This window comes from Haemaphysalis longicornis, unplaced genomic scaffold, assembly GCF_048455015.1.
Source record: "Haemaphysalis longicornis isolate Haplotype H1 unplaced genomic scaffold, Haemaphysalis longicornis Haplotype H1 scaffold_5, whole genome shotgun sequence".
In the NCBI taxonomy this organism is placed as follows: Eukaryota; Metazoa; Arthropoda; class Arachnida; order Ixodida; family Ixodidae; genus Haemaphysalis; species Haemaphysalis longicornis.
The window spans coordinates 182365485-182385650 of record NW_027526385.1 but is presented as its reverse complement, the minus strand read 5'-3'; the positions used below and the strand labels follow the sequence as shown (position 1 = coordinate 182385650).

Below are 20166 nucleotides of genomic sequence, written 5' to 3'. Positions count from 1 at the left end.
TGATATCACAGAATCCTGTTTATGCCATTGGGCACCGCCATTTTAGAAAACACGACTGAATGATTGTACTAGGGCCTCTAGGTTTGTTTGGTCATATCTCTTAAACACTAGCCTGCAGCTAACACATTGTGCTTTTCAGTGCTGGCCCATTATACGTCACTTGTGCCCATACGACTGTAGCATGAAATCTAAATGTTTTTCAATGTTTCTTGCAAATCTTGGTTAAAAAAACATCTTTCGGGACTGCATCAGAGATGAGTGAGTTTCTCTCAAATTGAACTACGTCGTATTTTGTCTTCAAGGCCCCTTTAATGCTTGCATGAAGATGTTGGGGTGGCAGCTTGCTGCTGAGTGCATGTTTTGCAGTTGAAACACATTGAGCCAGCCTTGTGGGAATTATGCAGCAAATTGGCAATGAGCTAGTACGGTACAATAAAAAGAATCCTGATTGCTGAAATTTGCACATGGGTAGCCAGGGACAAGAGTTAAGGAAAGCATAACACCGCAAATGTACAGGTGCCATCAAAAGTAATTGGAACACGGTCTTGTAAATTTACAGGAATTTCTTCTTCCGGAAACTCCCTGGCTGAATTGGTGTGCGTTTAAAGGAGACCTCCCTAATAGAAAAAACTTCCCGTAAACCGATAATGGCTGTCATAAAGCCAGTAAAACAAATATTTTGTGATATTCACCAATCCTTGTTCCAATTACTTATGATGGCACTTGTACCTTACCCCTGCAATGTTACCAGTACTATTAGCAATAGGTGAACTCAGGGGTCACACTTGGTTGGTCTGCGTACCGAAAAAAAAAGAGTTCTGTTGTGTACCAGGAGGGCATAAACCGTATCCACTGTGTGAATTAGGCACCACTTGTTAATAAAGTACCTAATTACCATTTCCAAAGATGGTGACATTCCAGGCTGACATTCATTTTCGATCCACGTGAAAAGTTTGTGCAAAGAAGTGAGCACTTCGAGCAAAATATTTGCACTTTTTTTTTTTAAACAACGACATTCAAGCAGACCTTCCGTGTTCCTGCCAGTTACCAGGCAAAGCTGCATGTCTTGGGCTCATTGGATGAAAGTGCAGTGTTGCATGAGAGTCTACGTTAACATTTTCCTGAGCAGTGACATTTTTTCCTCTCTAGCCTGGAAAAAGGGACAAAGAGGGTCAAGGAAGACGTGCATAAGATCTCGGAGAGCGAAGAAGACAATGACGACGACGACGGCCTTCCAGATGTCATGGGCCTTTCCCAGGTTCTACGCAGGCTCTCCCCTCCACCGCCAAGCTCCAGCATCCAGCCTGTTACGGCATCCCGCACATGCTCTTCGGTAAGTAACTTCTGTACTTACCATTCTGTGTGGTGCGGTGAAAAGCAAACTGTATGGGAACCGGATTCAAAGGGATCATAAAGGTGAACTACTACTGCAGTTGAGAGAGGACACTGGTGTTGAGGACATTCTTGTTATTTGTTAACCTATGTGCTTGAGATTTACACATTTAACCTATGTGCTTGAGATTTACAAATTGAGTTTATTTTAACATCCTGAGCACAAATGTGCAGTCAGTTTCCGTCTATGCGGTGTAATTTCAGAGTTGTGCAAAATGTTATGTCATTCAGTTTTGGGCAATTTTTTCATTGTCTACCTATGAAATACTGGAATACTTTTTATCCTTTTGTGCTCTAGAAGGACCAGGGAGTGCAACTATACCACAGCAGCAATTTTATCAGTGTTTCTACAATTGCTGTAAGCTTATTAAATGCCAAGTCATCAATTACCAAAGTTTTCATAAAACAAACTATAAAAATTGTCCTAGCAAAAAAGATATTCTATATTTTTGTGGTTTCATTGCACTGCTCAGTTCATAAGCTTTTGGCTTTTGAATGCAGCAAAAATGATGCAAATCTGACCAGTACAGCCCAAGATACTGTACCCGACAGTCGACCTCGTGGGAAAAAGGTTGGTCCTGAAAAAACAAGGCACGAAGTGTGCAAACATGGGCAAAAAAATGGTCATTTCGGCGACTTCAAAGGGCGACAGCTTTGTGAATACTTATGGTACAGCTATGATATTTTGCAGGTTCATTTTTTTGGACCTGTAGACTGCGAATAAAATTGATGCAGAAAATGGATTTTTTGGCAAATTTTCGGTCGTCAAGGCTAGATGCCCCCTTTAACAGAAAAGCTGAGGACTGAGGGACACTGGGAGCTTCTGAAAGAGCTCCCATGCCTCCGTTTAGGATCTGTGGTTCAAGTGGTGGGAAGCAAGTCATTGGTTGGCAACTTGCTATTTGATGAGTGGTGTCTCCTCCTAAATGCAGGGAGCAGAGGAGCACGAAGAGGTCTTTCCAGTGGCAATGGAAGAGGAGGCAGCGGAGGAGGCCCCGTTCACCCATGTGAAGCCAAAGCGGGCACGCCTCACCCCCGAGGAGCGGGAGGCTCGGCGACTGGCCAAGGAGCAGGAAAAGCAGCGCAAGGCAGCCGCCACAGAGCTGGGCCGGGCCACCAAGCCGGCTCACTGCCTCAAGGTGAGCCTGGGAGGCAGGGGAGGCTACTGGTGCAGTGTGTATAGGTTAGATATGCAGCAAAGCTTTGGTACAACAAAAAGCCCACCGGATAAGACACTGACTTCATTAATAAGTAGTGATGATTGGCGCTCACTGCACTGAAGTTGACACCGTAAAATACTCTAAACAAAGCGAGGCTTCCTGTGAAGTAAAGTTATTATTCTAACGAGCTTTACTGTGTGTGTGTGTGCGTGTGTGTGTGCACATGTTCAGTTCAGGCCACTTGTAAGGAACACGGTATTTACATGCACAGTTGTTTGTCCACAGGCTTAGCTGGGCCAACGTTTCACCTACTTCCCATCTCCTCCTGCTCTGGTGTAAGGCGATTAAGTTACAACTGCTGCATTTCTTTCATATTTAAGGGATCTTCTAAGTTTTCTGCATTCATTTGAACAGTTTTTCGTGGGAACTTTTGAGATATTTCACACTAAAGTCAAATGTGATGTTCCAGCTAAGCCTGTGGACAACTGTACATGTTCATTGATTGTAGGGTTTAACGCACCGACGCAACGCAGGCGATGAGGCGTGCCGTAGTGGAGGGCTGCGGATTAATTTTTACCACCTGGGGATCTTTAACATGTGCCGAAATCTCGTACACACGGGCGTTTGCTTTTTGCCTCCTTCAGAAAAGCGACCGTCGCGGCCGGGAATCGAACCCACGTCCTCGTGCTCAGCAGCGCAACGCCTTAGCCACTGAGCCACCGCGGCGGGTGACAACTGTACATGTGTCTCCTGGTTAATGCATGTACCTATGTTTGTACGTGCGTACCTTATTTACTCGAATCTAAGCTAGCCTTGGTTCTAAGCTGAACCCTTACATTTGGAAGGCCAGAAAATAAAAATTGTCTTCAATGCAAGATGGCTGAAATAGGCAGGGACAAGAGCAGCCACAAAACTGGAAGAGCATTTTTAAGGTCATGGAACAACACACGCAATGACTCTGAACAAAACACATAGGGCATGGGGCATGCACGTGCTGTGCCAAATACCCCAGATTGAAACGCTGTTCCAAGGCGGTCCAAGATGGCTGCTAGCTCTCCCACAGGCTAAAATTGTTCTTGTTCTTTTTTATAAATGAATAGGCAAATGCTGTCTCTGTTGTTGGTGTTCAACAAAATAGCCGTCAAAACATCAAAATGTGGTTTTCATGCAAAGTTTGGCCACAGACAGAAAAGTGATTTACTGAAGAGGAAATTTTAAAGATGCCTATTTATCGTCGTAACACCATGTATACTCTAACCTGTTGGGATGAAAACTTGGATGCTCCAAGTTATTGCTCATATTGAACATTCTGAGCATCCACTCGAAATGTTTCTTTTTGTGTACATTTTGTATTTTGTACGTTTACTTATCAATTACAGGGGACTATATTTTTGAGCACCTTGCAGTTCGATGCGCCTTGGTCTAACTCTCATCTGGGCATGGGGTTCATCTCTTGCAAAGTGTAAATATGACGAGGTGTGACAACTTCTTCCTCTCTGGTGCAAACGCTGCAGTACGTGACAGTGGTGCTGGACTTCCGGTTGCTGGAGGACGCGTCATCCATGGAGGTGGTGTCGGACACTCTGCGCCAGGCCGAAATACGCTCGGAGGTGCGGACACTTCCTGTGGAGCGCGCCGTCTCCTGGAACCGCACAGCTCTTTCCCTAGACCAGGTGGGCAAGACCTGGAACTTGTCTTTTCGAGCAGCCTAGTGCTATACTGTGTGAGCCCTGGTTTGGAAAGCAGTGCGGTGCTTCATCTCCTTTTCCATTGCCTCCTAATTTTAAAAGCAACTGATGATTTTTGGCAGTGAGTGGGATTTCAGGTTGTGACTGCAAACCGCGTGCCCCCCCCCCGTCTTACTGAATATTGTGCGTAATGAGGGCTTTGGGGAAACACCTCTTCCTCCTTCCTGGCTTCTATTGAACAGGAACTTTGTACCACATGAAGACGTGAATGAATAAAAAGCAGTTGTGGCTGGCCCATTTGGGTAACTACATAAAATAAGGTTTGAAATCTTGAGCTTTAACGCGTCGAAGTTTCACCTGGGCTTTGAGGCGGGCCCTAGAGGAGGGCTTAGATTAACTTAGAACCCCTGGGGGTCTTTAAGGTGCAGTCCAATCTCAACACATGGGTGCTTTCGCTTTTCCCCTCTATCTAAAGAGCACCCACTGTGGCCAGGATTGAACCCATGTCCTTCGACTCAGCAGCACAACGCCTTAGCCACTGAGCCTCCGCAGCATGCAAATAATTCCTGCTTATAAAGCTTTTGCAAGAGTATTACAAGCACTAGCCCAGAGGACCTATTTTCTCCGCTCTTACAGGTAGCTAGTGATCAGTACAGGGGGGCATAAAAGAAGCTGCATTGCCCCAATTGAAAAGAATCGGAGTCAGCGTGCCTCCTTTGCCTTCGTGCCCCCTGGCAGGAAGACTGCACTCTGGCCAGGGAACAGGTGGAAGAGAGCGACGTGCTGGTGGTGCTGCCCTGGGACCAGTTCCTGTGCCTGGTAGCCTCCCAGAAGCAGGCAGGTCCATTATTAATTGCTGTTTTCTTTATATTTAGGACATTGGCGTTCATAAAGTGCACGATGGGGGCTCTGTGAACGCATTGTGAAGTCGCCTGTGGCCAAGGACAGTACCCAGTCTGCTTCACAGATGGCGCACCTCTTTGACAATGCCATAGGCGCTACATTATTTTTGTGCACACATGGAAGCAAGCACCATCACTTGCTGGAGCTGTGTTCTGGAAGCTTACCACAAAACTGGAGCCAATGTGGACTTTGTGCTGCTTGCTTCAAAGGGAGCATACAGGCAAAATATAAGTTTCTCTGCCAAGGAGGCTGACTTGGACTTTTGATTTTTCACCAATGATATGAGAAACATCTTTAGATGCTCGAGCGGCCAGTCTGCCTGCATACTCCGGCGTCCCAGGCCTTATCGAGCCGGCTGCAAGCATGTAGGGCTGCGGCGAAGCCGCTTTTGAGGCAAGAAGCGCCGTTTCGAATATCAAGTGCAGCGTCCTGGGCTTCCGGCTGGTGCCTTTACATCACCTCTTCTGGCAATGACAGCCATCTCATATCATCTTCTCTTGTGCAGCGCGAACCTAGCGTAAAATAAATCCTCTTCACGGCACCCGTGTCCAGCAGTTGTTGCGAGCGCAGAGCGACGCACTCTTTATGGATTATCAGCGGCAGCTTGAGGGGAATGAGCGAATCGGTCAGCCAACCACTCGCAGTAAGTTCATTTCACTGGCGATTTTCTTCAAACCGGGTGCAGTTTACCAATAGCAACATTTTAAATAAAGTGTTCCTTCTCCACCCACTACTACACCTCCACATGGAGAAAACGATAGATTGGAGGCTGGGGTGGCTCACATAATCACCTGCAGTGCATCCTGTTCCTTTTTTACGATTCTAATCAAGGGACTTTAGCTGCTTTCTACCGGGCATATTGCTTGCAGAAGCTTGAGCGATCACCGTCATAGGTTATTGCCTTCGCTAATTGTGCAACCCCTGCTTTTCGAAAACGAAACTGAATGCATGATGGCTGACCATACATGAATAGCGAGGGAAGCAGCCTGCCTCGCAGTGTATAAAAGCTGGAGTCTGTGTTTTTCAGATACGATGAGCTCACGGAAAGCTTTGATTTACGTTTATTTCCCATGCTCAATCACTTCGGAACTCGCGATTTCAGGAAAACATCTATACAGGCTTGTTCAGTGAGCTTTCGCCAGGAGGCGGACTCTTAGCCTTCAACCCAGCGTCCGGGCTAATTGCGACTCATGCGGCATATTCTCCCCTGGTGAGCCTGGGGAAACATTACTGCGTTGTTGTTGCCCCAGCAACGCCACCGCCATGTTGGCCTTGAAGGCGTTGTAATTGCCATGGCAACAATGCGAGAGCGCGCAGCTTGCGTGGGGGAGAGGTAACGCTCTCCCCTCTCATGCCGGTTGGATTCCTTCCCCCCTCCTCGTGTCCCCCCCATTCCCACCCGGCAACCGCCGCCGCCACCCCGCTGCCTCCAACGGGCAAGCCTCGCTCCGACGGCACGAAGCCACGCTGCTTGAGCAGTAACGACGCCAGCTCGAATATCACTTGAACACTTTATTCGCGTTACGTGCGCGAACGCGACGTGCGGCGAGAAACACTGATGACCAATACAACACAAACAAGGTTGTCTGTCTTCAAGCACAGCACACGCACGACACAAGTCCTATCCTTCAGCTCAGCTTCACGTACGGCATACGAACGACGTTCTCACCTTTTGCTAACAGCACTCAAAGAGTCTTCGCGTTACGATTCATCCTGGTGTTCTTGGCGTCCCTTTTGCAGCACCGTAATGTCCGAGGGAGCACATACGAGAAGTCGCCCACTACATGAGACGCGCGTCGGCCTCGCTGCTCGCCGTGCGGAAGCAGCAACTGCGGTGACCGTTATGCCGTTATCGCGCATGCGCGCCCCCAGTCGCGCCGGAGAGAAGCGGAAAGAAAAATAAATGAGAGGAGGAGTGTTTCCCCAGCGCCACTGCCTCTAGGCGCGCAATAATAGAACCGAAACTAGAAAAAGTAGCATTGGCCTGCTTTCGCCGTTCACCACTTTTGTGACATCACAAATCGTAGTACCCAAAAGTGTACAGGGCGTCGTCGCCTGTTTTCATGTTTCTGGCATTTTCTGTCTTATTAAACAACAGCTAGTTGTGAGAATGGTGTATTTGGATCCTCGGCACTGTAATCCGTCGACACAGGCCAACTTGTTTTCACTGTTTAGTGTTCCTTCAAGTGCTGCCACTGCCACTCACCTGACTTTCACGTTTCTCTTTTTTTTTAAATGTAACCGCCTTCATTCCAACGAGTTCACTTCTTATCAAAAACAACTGCTTGTTTCCGCAAGGTGCCACAGCGAATGGCAAGCCAAAGCTTTCCTCTAACGATTCACCTAACAAGGAGGGCATGACAACCCTTTTGCAGGACCCTGGAGTGCGAACGCAGCCCTCCCTTGGTGAACACCTGCTGAGCATACAGGGCGTCTACCCCGGGAAGCAGCTCTCGTACGTCGTGTACGGCCTGGAGAAGTACTTCAAGTGAGCACGTTGGAATTCCCTCACACGTGGGGTGCCCAATGCCTCCCAGGTGCACTGCGTCATGGTCGCATGCACACTGAGTATTTCGTGCCTTGCAAAAGGCAATTTTTACATTCGCCTGAAATGCATCCGTACAGCTACAAAAAGAAGCTGTAGAGATTTTGCTGTCCCTACTTTTCCCTCACTTCAAGCTGTTGATAGCTCCCTCTTGCACTACAAGTGGCTGGCCTCATGGTTTTAGTAGAGCAACTGCCCTACAGTTGGTAGAGCAACAGTTGGTAGAGCAACTGTTGGTAAAGCAAGTGGTAGAGCAACTGCCCTGGGTAGGTGGTGGTGCAAGTTCAAATCATAAAACCGGAATAAATTTTTCTGAACTTCGAAGTTTCTGAGAGAGCTGTTAGGTTTGCTCTGTAGTCGTAGGTCTGCATTCCAGGTGGATTTCAAATTTTTCCTTCACAGAAACTTACTCCGCCTTGGGGATTTCCCCTAAATTGTTTCTAAAGCCCGTACTACATGGAGCGATTTCGCCTGCGAATTCGCTGATGCGGCGCCGCTCGTGCGGCAAAACCACCTTTTTTTGTTGCTGCGGCAAAGTGCCAAACATTTGAAGCGGTCGAGCAAACGCCGCTCGTGCGGCGTGTGCGGCGTAGAGGGGCCGGACCTGCGGCCAATAGGAGCACAGCTCGGCACCACTTGCACGCTTGGAAACCAGATGGCGTTGCTTGTATGAGCGCGACAAAAGCGCGGGCACACCAAAACGTTTGTCTTCTCTGCTGTGTGTGCGTATATTGATAAAGAATTGGCGATTCTTATATAAAACTGCAAATAAACTTATATTTACCGCAAACCAGGCAGAAACAACTTGCCAAGAAAGTAAAATAAACCACCCTTGATAAAATCACAACAACCTTTGCTGGTGGCAAACTTAATTCAGTCTGCAAACAAGGCGCATCTGAAATGCGAAAATCGCGGCGTTCGCAGGCCCCATGTAGACGACAATTCCAGGCATTGCGAACTTCGCAAGTGCGAATGTTCGTTCCAGCGGATTCGCAGGCGAAATTCGCTCCATGTAGAACGGGCTTAATTGTTGAGCTGTTCAAATTTCTTGTCTCTGTGAGAAACAACCTGCTGTGCACTGAAAGCCTCCCTCCAAGGCAAAAAAAGTTCCATTGCACATTTCTGTTTCCCAGCCTTTTTTGCATGACCTTGCTGCTCTGTAAAGCTGCTTTCATTTTTACGCCATGTGTTGGTTACGTGGCGTTACGTGGCATAAAGGCAGTGTGTAACATTTGCTGCGTTACTTCAGCCCTAGTGTTTTTGTAATTCATAAGCTCAGACCTGGAGCTGATTGAGTTTGGAAGAAAAAAGTGGCTGGGTTTTCCATCAGTCACAAAATTGACTGCCTGACTGCCTGCCTGCAGGTCTTGATAATGAAAGCATCCTAGTTTATAACTAATTTGCTCTTTCTTGACCAGGCGCGGTAAAAATGACAATATAATCAAGGAGCCCTAAAATATTCAGTCCAAAAAAAAGAGGGACACCCATATATGTCTGATAGTCTTAGCAAAAACCTCTGAACTGCTGGGCGATCTGAAATATTGAGGCGTGAAAAATAGGCCTGTGACCGTAACGGTAGAATGCTTTTGCTGCAACAAAATTTTTCTGCTTTTTAGGAGGGATGGTTTTGTATCCTGGAACTAACTGTACACTGGCAGTGTGGGTGGGGGTTCTTTTGCAGCTAGCCAAGCAAGACAGAGCAGAACATTGCCGGAGGCATGGTCAAATAAAATCAGTTTTTTGCTGCGAAGCACTACACCTCTAGCCAGCCAAGGAAATTTTCACATCCGCATCAGCAGAAAACTGCCAGGTACTACTGGCTACACAAGCGAACATTCTGGGCTACTACTGGCTACTGGCTACACTCAGGCTGCACAAACAAACTAGTGGCACCACTAGGGGTTGAACCTGGGCCTGCGTAGAGAAATGCAGCGAGAGCCTGTCGTCTTGCTGACTAAGCTACGCCCACACGTGGAGACGGGGAGACAGACGGTGGTTTGGATTCAGCATCTGCAGATGAGGAGGGCACTTTTTAGAGGTGGCACGTGAAACAAGAGCGAGGGGGAGGCAGTGAGAGAGATGACGCCATAGCCACGAGTGCCACCCTGCTCCTCACCCTTCGTAAGACACTCCTCTCCGTTTTGTTTCTGCCACCGCTGCTGCATTCGGGACACCTCGCCCGCGAATCCCATGTAACGGCTGGCAGAGTCTCTGGTTTCATTCTTTGTAGAGCCACGTGTGTAAATTCAAGTGACGCCGCATGGGCAATTGTTGTGGGTGTTGTTTACAGTTTCGCAGTCCAACCACCTTCCCAGCGTGGATTAGAGCCAGTTCTTTTGGCACAGCAGCAATGAATGACCTGAGGCCATATTTTACTGCAATACAGTAGTTCAGGTCACACCGCCTCTTTGTAGTGATTTGCCTTGTGCGGGAAAAAACTTTCTACAGTGGAACCCCGCTGAAACGTCCCCCGGACTTACGACGACCTGCTTCTTACGACGGATCGGCGCGGTCCCGGCAAATTCCCCATAGAAACAATGCATTAAAAACCCCAAATATACAACACTCGAGCGCATGCTGTCTGCTTCATACGACAGACACTGACGGGGACAAGCCGGTGTTTCTCCCATCTTTTACACTGCTTTGCCCGCCTCGCCTCGACCTTTCTTTATTCTTAACCCCCGTTTGGCACGGCTTCACGTGCAAAGGTCCGAAGGCAGGCCTGACCATTTGCTGAACCGATGCAAGCAAGCAGACAGGCACTGGTGGGCGGGAGTTAACCTTTGATGTCCCCACACGGCAGCAGAATGCCAATGCGCCAACTGCGCAAAGTCAAAGTCCAGGTGTCCGACGGACTGTAAATTTAAAGCTGTAAATTTAAAACACATACGACGCAACCTTACGGCGATGGCGGAACACCCACTTTTTCTCACCCGCTTGATCCAAGTTTCTTCCTTTCACAATGTTCTCCCTCCTCCCATCTCTCTCCTTATCGGTGTCTTTCAAAGCCGCATTGTAGATCCGCCTTTCTTTGCCAATATTTTTCTATCGCCGCCTTGTACTGTCGTTCGTTTCACTTGGCATTGGCAGTTTCACACTCTCACCTTTTCCCCCTTTCAATCTGCTTAACCGCGTTGGCCTTATCTTGCGCGTGCGAGGCACAAGGCTGGCGGGCTAGTGCAGACGTCGTGGAGGGGAGGAGGGGGGCACCAAATAGGCGTTCTAATTTTGGTAACGTTACATTTTAGTGAGGGGTTCGCAAATCGTAATCCTTCGCAAACTGTAATCCTCGCATATTGCCCACACATTTGATACAGGAAAGGCTGCACCAAAGCTACGGCGCAAGCAACACACCACATACTATGTAGACAGAAAAAGAGCATATTGACCAAGTACAGTACACGGACTGCAAGGCGAAAGTCACAATTCACTAATAAGATTCAGTTGCTAGAGTGCGCTCGTCCTTGTTTTTTCTTCCTTGTCCTTGTATGTTTTTCACAATCACTGCCATGGAAGGCTTAGTCAGTGTTACTGTGTAGGAGCTTCACAGCACAACGTGCATTGCCGTGAAGCTGCACTAAAGGGAAAACCATGCGTATTATCCGCACCCCTACTTTGACACTGAAATTTTCGCATTTTTGGTGCGGGTTATACGTGCAAAAATATGGTAGTTCACGGGGCAGTTGTAGATGTTGTTTAATTTTTGCCTTCTATAAATATATGGCCTTTTATGGGCAGCAAACGGACAGCCCCATGTTTTTCCACTAGAATAAAACTCCGTTCCTTCGAAGTTTCACTAAGCTAATTAGTAGCTAGGAAGTTTGCTCAATTGCACTTGACAAACAAACACGTTTTGCTTTATGCACTCCTTGGACTGCACAGTTTTCCTGGTCATCCTTTTCCTCAGAGTGGAAGGGAACTGAATTTTTGTATTGAAAGTCAACCTTTTGTTTTTATGCATAAGTAACGGTTAACCACAGTAAAAATATGCCTAATTTAGCTCCGCAGGTTTCCCAGCGCTAGTCGGCATTACGAGATGAGAACAGAGGATGGCGCAAGGAAAACAGCGCTTTTTAAAAACACTTTTCTTATTAAAAATTATCTGCAAATCTGCAAAAAAAAAGTCATACATGCCTTGCACATTCCAGACTTTAATCTGGTGAGGTAATTAGACAATATTTACGACTCAGTTCATTGTTGCTTTAAAAATATGCATGGAAAAAGGGTATATAAGTGGTCTCCATACTGAGAGTTTGTGTAATTTGTGCGATTTTAGGGATGTGGGAATTTAAAAGGCTGTTTATGTGTTTCGAGGGATACAAGTTCACGCCCAATTGCATTCTTTGCATGCACTTGCATTACCTATATATCTTGAACAGAAAGCGTGCTGCATGCAGGCTCATGTACTGTAAGTGTGTGGCACCTAATCAACTAGCGGTCTGCCTTAAGTGTAACTCCTTCGGCTCATGACTCGAGGATACAATGAAAAAGCTCACCTTTTCAGTCATCAGTACAACTTGGAGAGCATTCCCTGTGATGCCGTGCTGCTTCTTGAAGCCGAGTAGTTGGTGTATGCTGTAGAGAATCGCATCAACATTACTGGCATTCCAGTGGCTTTTCGTTGGAGCATTCGTGCGAAGATTGAAGCCCTTATCACTTAAAACGAACGTAGTTTCTTGGACCCTTTTAGTCTGTTTGATTTAGTCCATTGCCTTTTTTTCGGCAATGCCCCCTTCCATTTCCTCCCACCCTGTTGTGCTGTGCCGTGTGGAAGAAGAAATGTCCATGCAGTTTGTTGGACTTGAGCTTCCTGGCCAATGCCTGTGCTGGGCGTGCAGGAAGGAGAAGTCCAGGGTGAACGCCCAGTACCGTGCCCTCGTGCTGGGCTCGCAGCAGGCCACCGCCCGCAAGACCAAGAAGCCCGGGGGCGCCTACGACGGACCCTCGCTCACCCGCAAGGACATCCAAGAGGTGCGGATGCACTTGGGGTAAATGAGTGAGCAGGAAAGTGAGAGGGAACATGATTGAGGGTGGGGGGTGACTGAGCCCATGGTTGAGTGGGCTGGGTAATGCTTAGCGGCAGGCCTTGTGAACTGATGTTCCAAATGCTCTCGTTACATAGGGAAAAATGCTCTCGTTACATAGGGAAATGAAGGGACTTAATACACCAGCATCCAAATGTCTCTTGTACTGAATGTCATTTGACTCAAATGCGAAGTTGTGCTGCGCCACTGGGTTTTGAACTGCCATTCAGCTCAAATGTCATTTCAGACAAACGAGATGAGCACCCAGAGAGACATTTGGGGCTCTCAAATGCCATTTCTTGCATTCCCGCACGCAGCGTTCCAAGTCAGCATGAACAAATACATTACTGGCATACTTTTAAAACAAACAAAATATTCTTAATGTCGGACTTTGTTTACTTCTGATTTATTTAAATGATGGTATCGGAATGTAATAATTCTATACTTTCAGCACAAGTGTGAGCAAGCGACAAACCAGTGTGGCCAGACAGGACAAAAAAAAAACTTGTTTGTGTTTCAGAAATACACAAAAACCGTGTCAATGCTTACGTTATTTATAATTTGATATGATTTTACTGCCAAAGGCCGGTGCTAAATTTGATTGTTGCATTATTCTGTAAAAATTGACAGCGGCAGCACCACGCAGCACGGCGAGCGATTGTTAAAGCTTTGAAGTGCATCGAAATTGTAGTGGAGCACGGCGGATTCGGAATGGCATTCGAAGCCCCTCATTTGAGCCAAATGACATTTGGTTCGAGTGACATTCAGACGCTAGTGTGGCAGGGGTATTACAGTAACTGCTCATGCAGTTGGAGTTGTAGACACCAGTGGCTCTTGGAAGACAAAACTGAGGTGACAGCCATTGTAAGTTGTTGAAGTGCAAATGAAGATTATTAAAATATCTTGCAAGGCAAAGGTTTGCTCAGTTAAAGAAAGATTTAAGCGCCGATTTCAGGAAATCTCATTCCCCTTTTTCAGTTCAGCAGGTGTGACGGAACACACACCCAAGCAATGCATTTGTCAGGCTTTCATGGGGAGGATAAATATGTTCAAGTAACCGTGCTTTCAATCTCTAAGAATTTCCTATTTGCTGTGCGTTCATGCACACTGATTCATATGTCAATGCCCTACATTAGCGAAAATGTGGGGCAACGAGAAAGAAGAAAATTGTGCGAAATTACCTGGTAAGTTATTATTGAAAATGCAGCGCAGCATTGCATTTTTTTGTAGCTGAGACCTTGCTCGTTCCACTGTACCGATGACAGTGGACCGCTAAAGCGCCCTCATCCACAGTGCTGGGGGTGAAGCAATGGCTGCAGTTCTTGCATTGCGGCAGTGTGTATGTTTCTGAGGGTACTCGAAGGCTGTTGAGAATAATAATGGGGGACTTAAAATAACCACTGTGGTAGCAACTACAGTGGCTTTGAGGGAACCATTGTAGTCTGCATCTAAGAGAGCGAGAGGGACATAATTCTAGTGAAACAAGTAGGGGCTGGGGCTGCATATTAATAAACCCACTGATAGGAAAACACGGGATGGTGCAGGCATTCACGGAGCAACTGTACCAAAGCTGGTGATAGTGCAAGTACATTGTGGTGGGATGCCAATATTCGAGGAAAGGATGGCAGTGTTCAGCTGTTATGTTCACATTGTTGTTGTCTCGTTGCCACTGGCATGTTTTCCCAGCTCGCATAAGCATCCACTCTTTTGAAATTATCGGCTGTGGTGAGCCATCTTGTGGTGTTGGACGATCTGCTTGTAGCTCAATACAGTCTAGCCTACTTATAACCGCCATAGTTGTAACAGATGCAGCACTACCGTCACAGTATGCACTAAGGCAATGGCATCATGTTTAAGATTTAATGAACACACGCAAGGCTGCAACTTGGGCGCAGTGAATGACCAAACATGGCCTGACTGTGCCAGACAGTCTCAGTTGCCAGTGCAATTGGCTTTCGGTGCACATGAAGCATCAGATATGCAGGGGTTCTCCTGTCTTCCCAGCAGAAGTGATAGCAGCGAGCAAAGCAACAACGAAAAAACGACAGGGGAGTTGGGCGGTGCAGGATAGGGGAGTTGAGAGGCGAGGTGCGCCAGAATTGGTGTTCACACTGGGCCAACAAATGCCGAGTGCGCAACTCTCCCCTCCAGACCAAAAGTGTGCGTTGGAAGCCGTAGAATGATTTCAGGAGGGCCATTAAATTACTTACACTTGAGTTTGTGTATTGGAGAAGGGAAAACAAAAGCTGAAACTTGCAGCAGGAAGCTGAGTCTTCATGTCAGAGAGAGAAAAAAAAAAGTATCCGTTTCTCGTTAGCCGTGCGTTCCCGTCGGTTGTCACTAGCTATGCTTTTCAGACATCAGTGTGCCATTTTAACCCTTTGAGGGTCACGGCCGTACATGTACGGCATTGGCAAACACTTTCAAAATGGTCAATGACGTACATGTACGTCATCGCTTGTATGTTTAAAAAGCGCGCCTTTTTCGCCAACTTCTCTTGCTTGGCATGTGCTGCCACACTTTGGAAATACGCCAAATTTTTTTCTTGCACCCATGGCTCTTCTTTTTATTTTTTGATGCTTTACTTCAGCATCGCGCTGGCTGCCGCTTGCGCATCCGCTAACGAGGGGGTGCACTCGGTATCGCCCACCGGGCACCCGGGCGCCTCTCGCTTCTTGAACCTGCCACAGACCAAGGTCGCCTGCGAAACTGATGAGGCTCTTTTCTCCTTTTTTTGTATTTTATAGGCGGTGCGCTGTCTATTGCTCCCGCATCCGGCTGTGTGCGCCCGCGCGCATGCAGCGGCTGGTTTTGGCATCGTCCTTCGGGCGTTTCCCGCTTTTTGCGCCCGGGAAACTGATGTCCATCTGATTTCGATTCACTGAAAAAATGTCGGCTTCTTACTCTCTCGTTTTTATTTGGAATTTATCTTGTCTTACTCATGAATACCCCACATGTATGTAACAACACAAACGATTTTTTTGCCACTTTATGGTCACCCTAAAAAACTTATGATAATTTTTTCTCGAAGTAGATTCATCCGAAGAATTTAAAACAGCAATAAAAAAAATCGACCCTGGGGCGTCACATTTGGCGAAACAATTCGACCCTCAAAGGGTTAAAATTTAGATTTTTCTTCAAACCATCAACCTTTTAGTCACATAAAATTTGAAGTAAGAGAGCTAGAAATACAAGACAACCCTCATAGTCATTACTCTTCATAACAGCTGCATAAAAATTGCACACACCTTGCACACAAAAATTGCACACAAAAAAAAATCGACCCGGGGGGGTTGCATTTGGCGATAAAATTCGACCGTCAAAGGGTTAACAACAGAACTGTTTACGCTTTCCGTTCCGCCGTATAGCATTACCAGAAAACCCAGCTCGGCCGAGCACACATGAGCATGCTGCTCGTGAGGAGGACCCGGCGTTGGCCAGCTCAACCTTCGAGAACACTCAGCCCGTCCTTCCTGGTGTGATCTCTCGCGTGCTGTTCTCCTTGCCAGTTCACATGCATTCGCGCCTCAAGTGCGGAACACAGACAACGCCAAGTTTGCGCTGCAGACGCCAAGTTCGTGAGGCCGGTTGCCGTGGGCTTTAGTGCAGGCTAACGCGGTCCGCTTTGGGAGAGATGTGAAAGGCAGTGGACAGTTTGGTCCGGGCATGCCAGTCATGAAGAACTCTGAGTGGCAAGTTAGGAAATCAATGTGAGGGGCACCAACTGGCTCCCTAACACACATTAATTTCTGAACCTGCCGCTCAGAATTCTTCATGACTGACGCATAATCAAATCTGGCCCTATACACCAGCCATCACCATTATATTTAATTGATTTTACTATGTTTGGTTTACACGTTTTTATACCTACCCTTGTGTGGTAATCACTTCTCCTCATTAAATAACCTCTTCTCTGGCGCTCTTTGCCCTCGTTGGCCTTGCACCATTAAAGGCCAACTGAACTCAAATTTTCGACAACGTAAAAATAATGTCACCTAATAGTACACATAAAAAGGGTGCGAAATTCAAAATACTGCGTTTCAAAGATCAACGCGCGCGACGCAAACGGCTCGCGAAATTGGCATTTTCGGAACCGAAACTGAACAGAAAAGGCGGCCATTACCGGCGCCCGGATGTGACGTACGTGAGGGAACGGAAGCAGCCGCACTAGCACCGGCGGCCGCTCAGAGCCGCCTTCAAATGTGTGTGGTAGCGTCCGGTTGGCACTGTTATCTCCACAGAAGAATTTCTACCAACGTTTGCCCATTATAATGGAGTTATGCTCAATTCCGGCATCGCATCGAGATGAAGTAGACCGTCCGAGAGTAATTTTTTTCCATCAGAATAACTGCGGGAATTGCGATTCTTGGCATTGCGAGTAAAAAAGTGGACCCTGATTTACAAAGCTACTTGCTCCTACAATATCGAAAAGTAGCTTTCGTTAGCCGGCGCCTCGGAAATCACATCGATCATTTTGAAGGGAACAAACTGCAAGCGGGCGGAGATCAATCACTATTTCTACAATACATTAGGTACAAACAGCTTCGTGAATATCGGCCCAGTATTTTTCACCTTGCTGCACATCGAGAATCGAATTAAAAAAGTGGTCTGAAACTATAAGCCAGCTTCCACAGCTAAATGATGCACTAAAACACGAAAAAGTTTCCTATATGTAACGCTGTTTTCTACTTTTACCAGAGGCATGTGCTGTTGAAAACACTTTACTTTCAAGTGAACTAAATCTAACGCTCTTCCACTAGTAAATACTTCACTTGAGAATTGAACAAAAAATCTAGTTTATTGTTGAGGAGAGGAGCAGTTTTGTTACCTTTCGCACTTCGCGAAGACGACGGCCGATATCTGTGCGGATGTAATTGTTACTACGAGAAAGGCTGATTTTGGTTCACTTAGCGAGTGAGGCAAAAGACGCACAAATGTTTATACCTGCGTGTACAGCACCTCTAGTTAGGTCGTGAAACTTTTGGAAAGGTCTAAAAGATGGAGGTGGCGTTGGGCCAGCCCAAATATGGCCAATATTTGACGCGGAAGTGCAAGTGGTCAAGAATTTATAAAATGGGGTTCTTCGATTTACAGTCTCGGACTCACCGCGGACTCCCCGAAAAGCAGTCCGGCATTCGATTTTCCCATGTATCCCTATGGCTTCGGGGAATCCTCAGACTACCCGCGGACTATCCGCGGTGAGTCCGAGACTGTAAATCGAAGAGCCCCAATATCTTTCTGTGGTAGGTGCAATAGAAGTGACAAATGTAGGGTAAGTGCTCGTATCACGCTATTTTTTTCCTTGAGTAAAAATATTTTCAAGTAAAAAAACTTTTGCTAACTCCGAAACGTTCGCAAGCGCGTGAATAGTTTGTAGGCTTCTAATCTCTTTTATTGCATTGAAAAAAAAATCGCGGATATTGCTACCTATGCGGTTAGTTTTAAACATGTGATGATGACGGCGGTACAGCGCGCTGGTGTAGCAGAGAAATCCCGGCCGAACGCATCCCTGCAACCGGCGCAGCGCCATGCAAGTCACCGGAGAAACTCGAGCTTCATGGGACAGGTTCCCCAACCTCCGTCACAGGCCGCTCGGAACTGGTTTCGGCGACTCTCCGCCAGGTGCATACGTCGTCTGCTCGGGGGTGCTTTGAACGAAGGTACCTGGCGTGCTCTGTGATACCGAAGCTAAGGATTTCGCGATGGTGATTTTAAGAGCATAGACTACTTATTTGGATCAAATCTGGACAAGCAAAAATTTGAGTGCAGTTGGCCTTTAAACACTAACCATCATCATCATCATCATCTTCATGACTGGCAGGCCCGGACCGCTTTGTCCACTGCCTTTCAAATCTCTCCCAAAGCGGACCGCGTTAGCCAGCTCTGCTGTTTCTCCAGCTTCGCACCACTAGTGCAAGCTGTGGCAATTTTTCTAGACTTGGGATGGAAAGTGTGCTATTACACGTTTCTGCCAAAGTGAGGCATCAATGCTCTTTTGAAGCTTTGACCTTGTTTAGCTGCTCGCCAAATTCTTCTGTTTTGATGAGCAAAGCAGTCTGTGTGGCAACAAGAATGGTCATTGTCAACGAGCTCAGCCAGGGAGCGAAAAGCTGCGACTTGGTTCCGGTGGCAGTTTGCGTCTCGAGTAGATTATGGTGCACAACAAGCACACTTTGTGAGTGGTTCCTGATTCTGCATGTCGTGTGGGTTCATGGATGGGACCCCGACTGCTTGCTACAGTGGTGGTTTAGAAGCATATGGAGCAGCCAACTCACCAGTGCAGCTGATATTCGATTTTTGCTTTTAGCAGCAGCGTGGATGACAATGACTAACAGATTTTTCACCCACATTATGAGCCATTTTTCTGCACGTGCAACTAGGTATTTTTGGACCAGGAATTTCATTCGGCAGCCAGAGGTAGACTTGCCTGTGCGGCTTAGCTCCTTAGTTTAAGTAGACGATGTGGGAAAGAAGAGGGGAAAAGAATGCCAAACCCTCTCACTCCTTACCTCTTACCTACCGTATTTTTGCGCGTATAACCCGCAACAAAAATGCGAAGATTTCAGTGGCAAAGTAGACGTGCGGATGGATAGTACTAGGTGTTTTTCCTTTATTGCAGCTCCACGGCAATGTGAGTTGTGCCATGAAGCACCTACGCAGTAACACTGACAAAGCCTTCCATGGCAGCGATTGCGAAATGCATACAAGGACAAGGAAGAAAAAACAAGGACGAGCGCACCCTAACAACCGAACTTTATTAGTGGATTGCGACTTTTGCATTGCATTCAGTGTATTCTATTCCCTAAATATACGCTTGTTTTTTCTACGTAGTGTGTGATGTGTTGCTTGGATAGTAGCTTTGGTGCAACCTTTCCCATATCAAATGTGCGGGTAATACGCGAGGATTTTTTCTTCCTTTTCCGGCAGGCTGGAAAGGGGGGTGCGGATTATATGCAGGGGTGGGTTAAACGTGCGAAAGTATGGTACCTGTAGTACGCTTTGTCTCGCCTCGTCCTCCACAAAGCGTCCACCGTACCACAATGTCTGCAGGTGCTCTGTTGTACTGGTGCTTCTATTATTGGGATGGAGGGTGCGGTCACTTTTTGCTGTGCCGACATGTAGTGAAAGAAGTTGTGTGCGCCCTGCTGTCTGTGCAGGCAGTGGTGCCGTTACAGTTGGACCATGGGGTGACCATCGCCACTAAGGAGACACCCCAAGAGCTGGCCGAGTACTTGGTCAAGTTCACCCGCGCTCTGGCTGAACGACCGCACAGGTTTGTTTTTTTCTCTCCTCCTGGAATGGGCTTTTTGGAGGGAACAGCAGCGTGATGCCGTCAACATATCGATACCATAGTTCTTTTTCCACAGCGACGCTGTGCTGCACTAGGTCCTTATCGAAATTGAGCGCATGTATTGGGCCATGTCTCAAAGAATTGCCAGCGCTCTCTGCAGAGC

At 47.1% G+C, this 20166-nt stretch overlaps 1 protein-coding gene across 1 annotated transcript in view; it reads left to right on the top strand.

Annotated features, from left to right (window-relative positions):
* Window positions 1-20166, top strand: part of LOC144140034 (structure-specific endonuclease subunit EME2-like) — a 53718-nt gene that overhangs the window by 10202 nt on the left and 23350 nt on the right. The window contains exons 3-9 of the mRNA XM_077672246.1: window positions 1150-1333; window positions 2325-2531; window positions 4067-4225; window positions 4979-5146; window positions 7519-7631; window positions 12527-12659; window positions 19870-19985. Of these exons, the coding sequence (XP_077528372.1) occupies window positions 1150-1333; window positions 2325-2531; window positions 4067-4225; window positions 4979-5146; window positions 7519-7631; window positions 12527-12659; window positions 19870-19985 (1080 nt within the window). The remainder of the gene's footprint in view (window positions 1-1149; window positions 1334-2324; window positions 2532-4066; window positions 4226-4978; window positions 5147-7518; window positions 7632-12526; window positions 12660-19869; window positions 19986-20166) is intronic.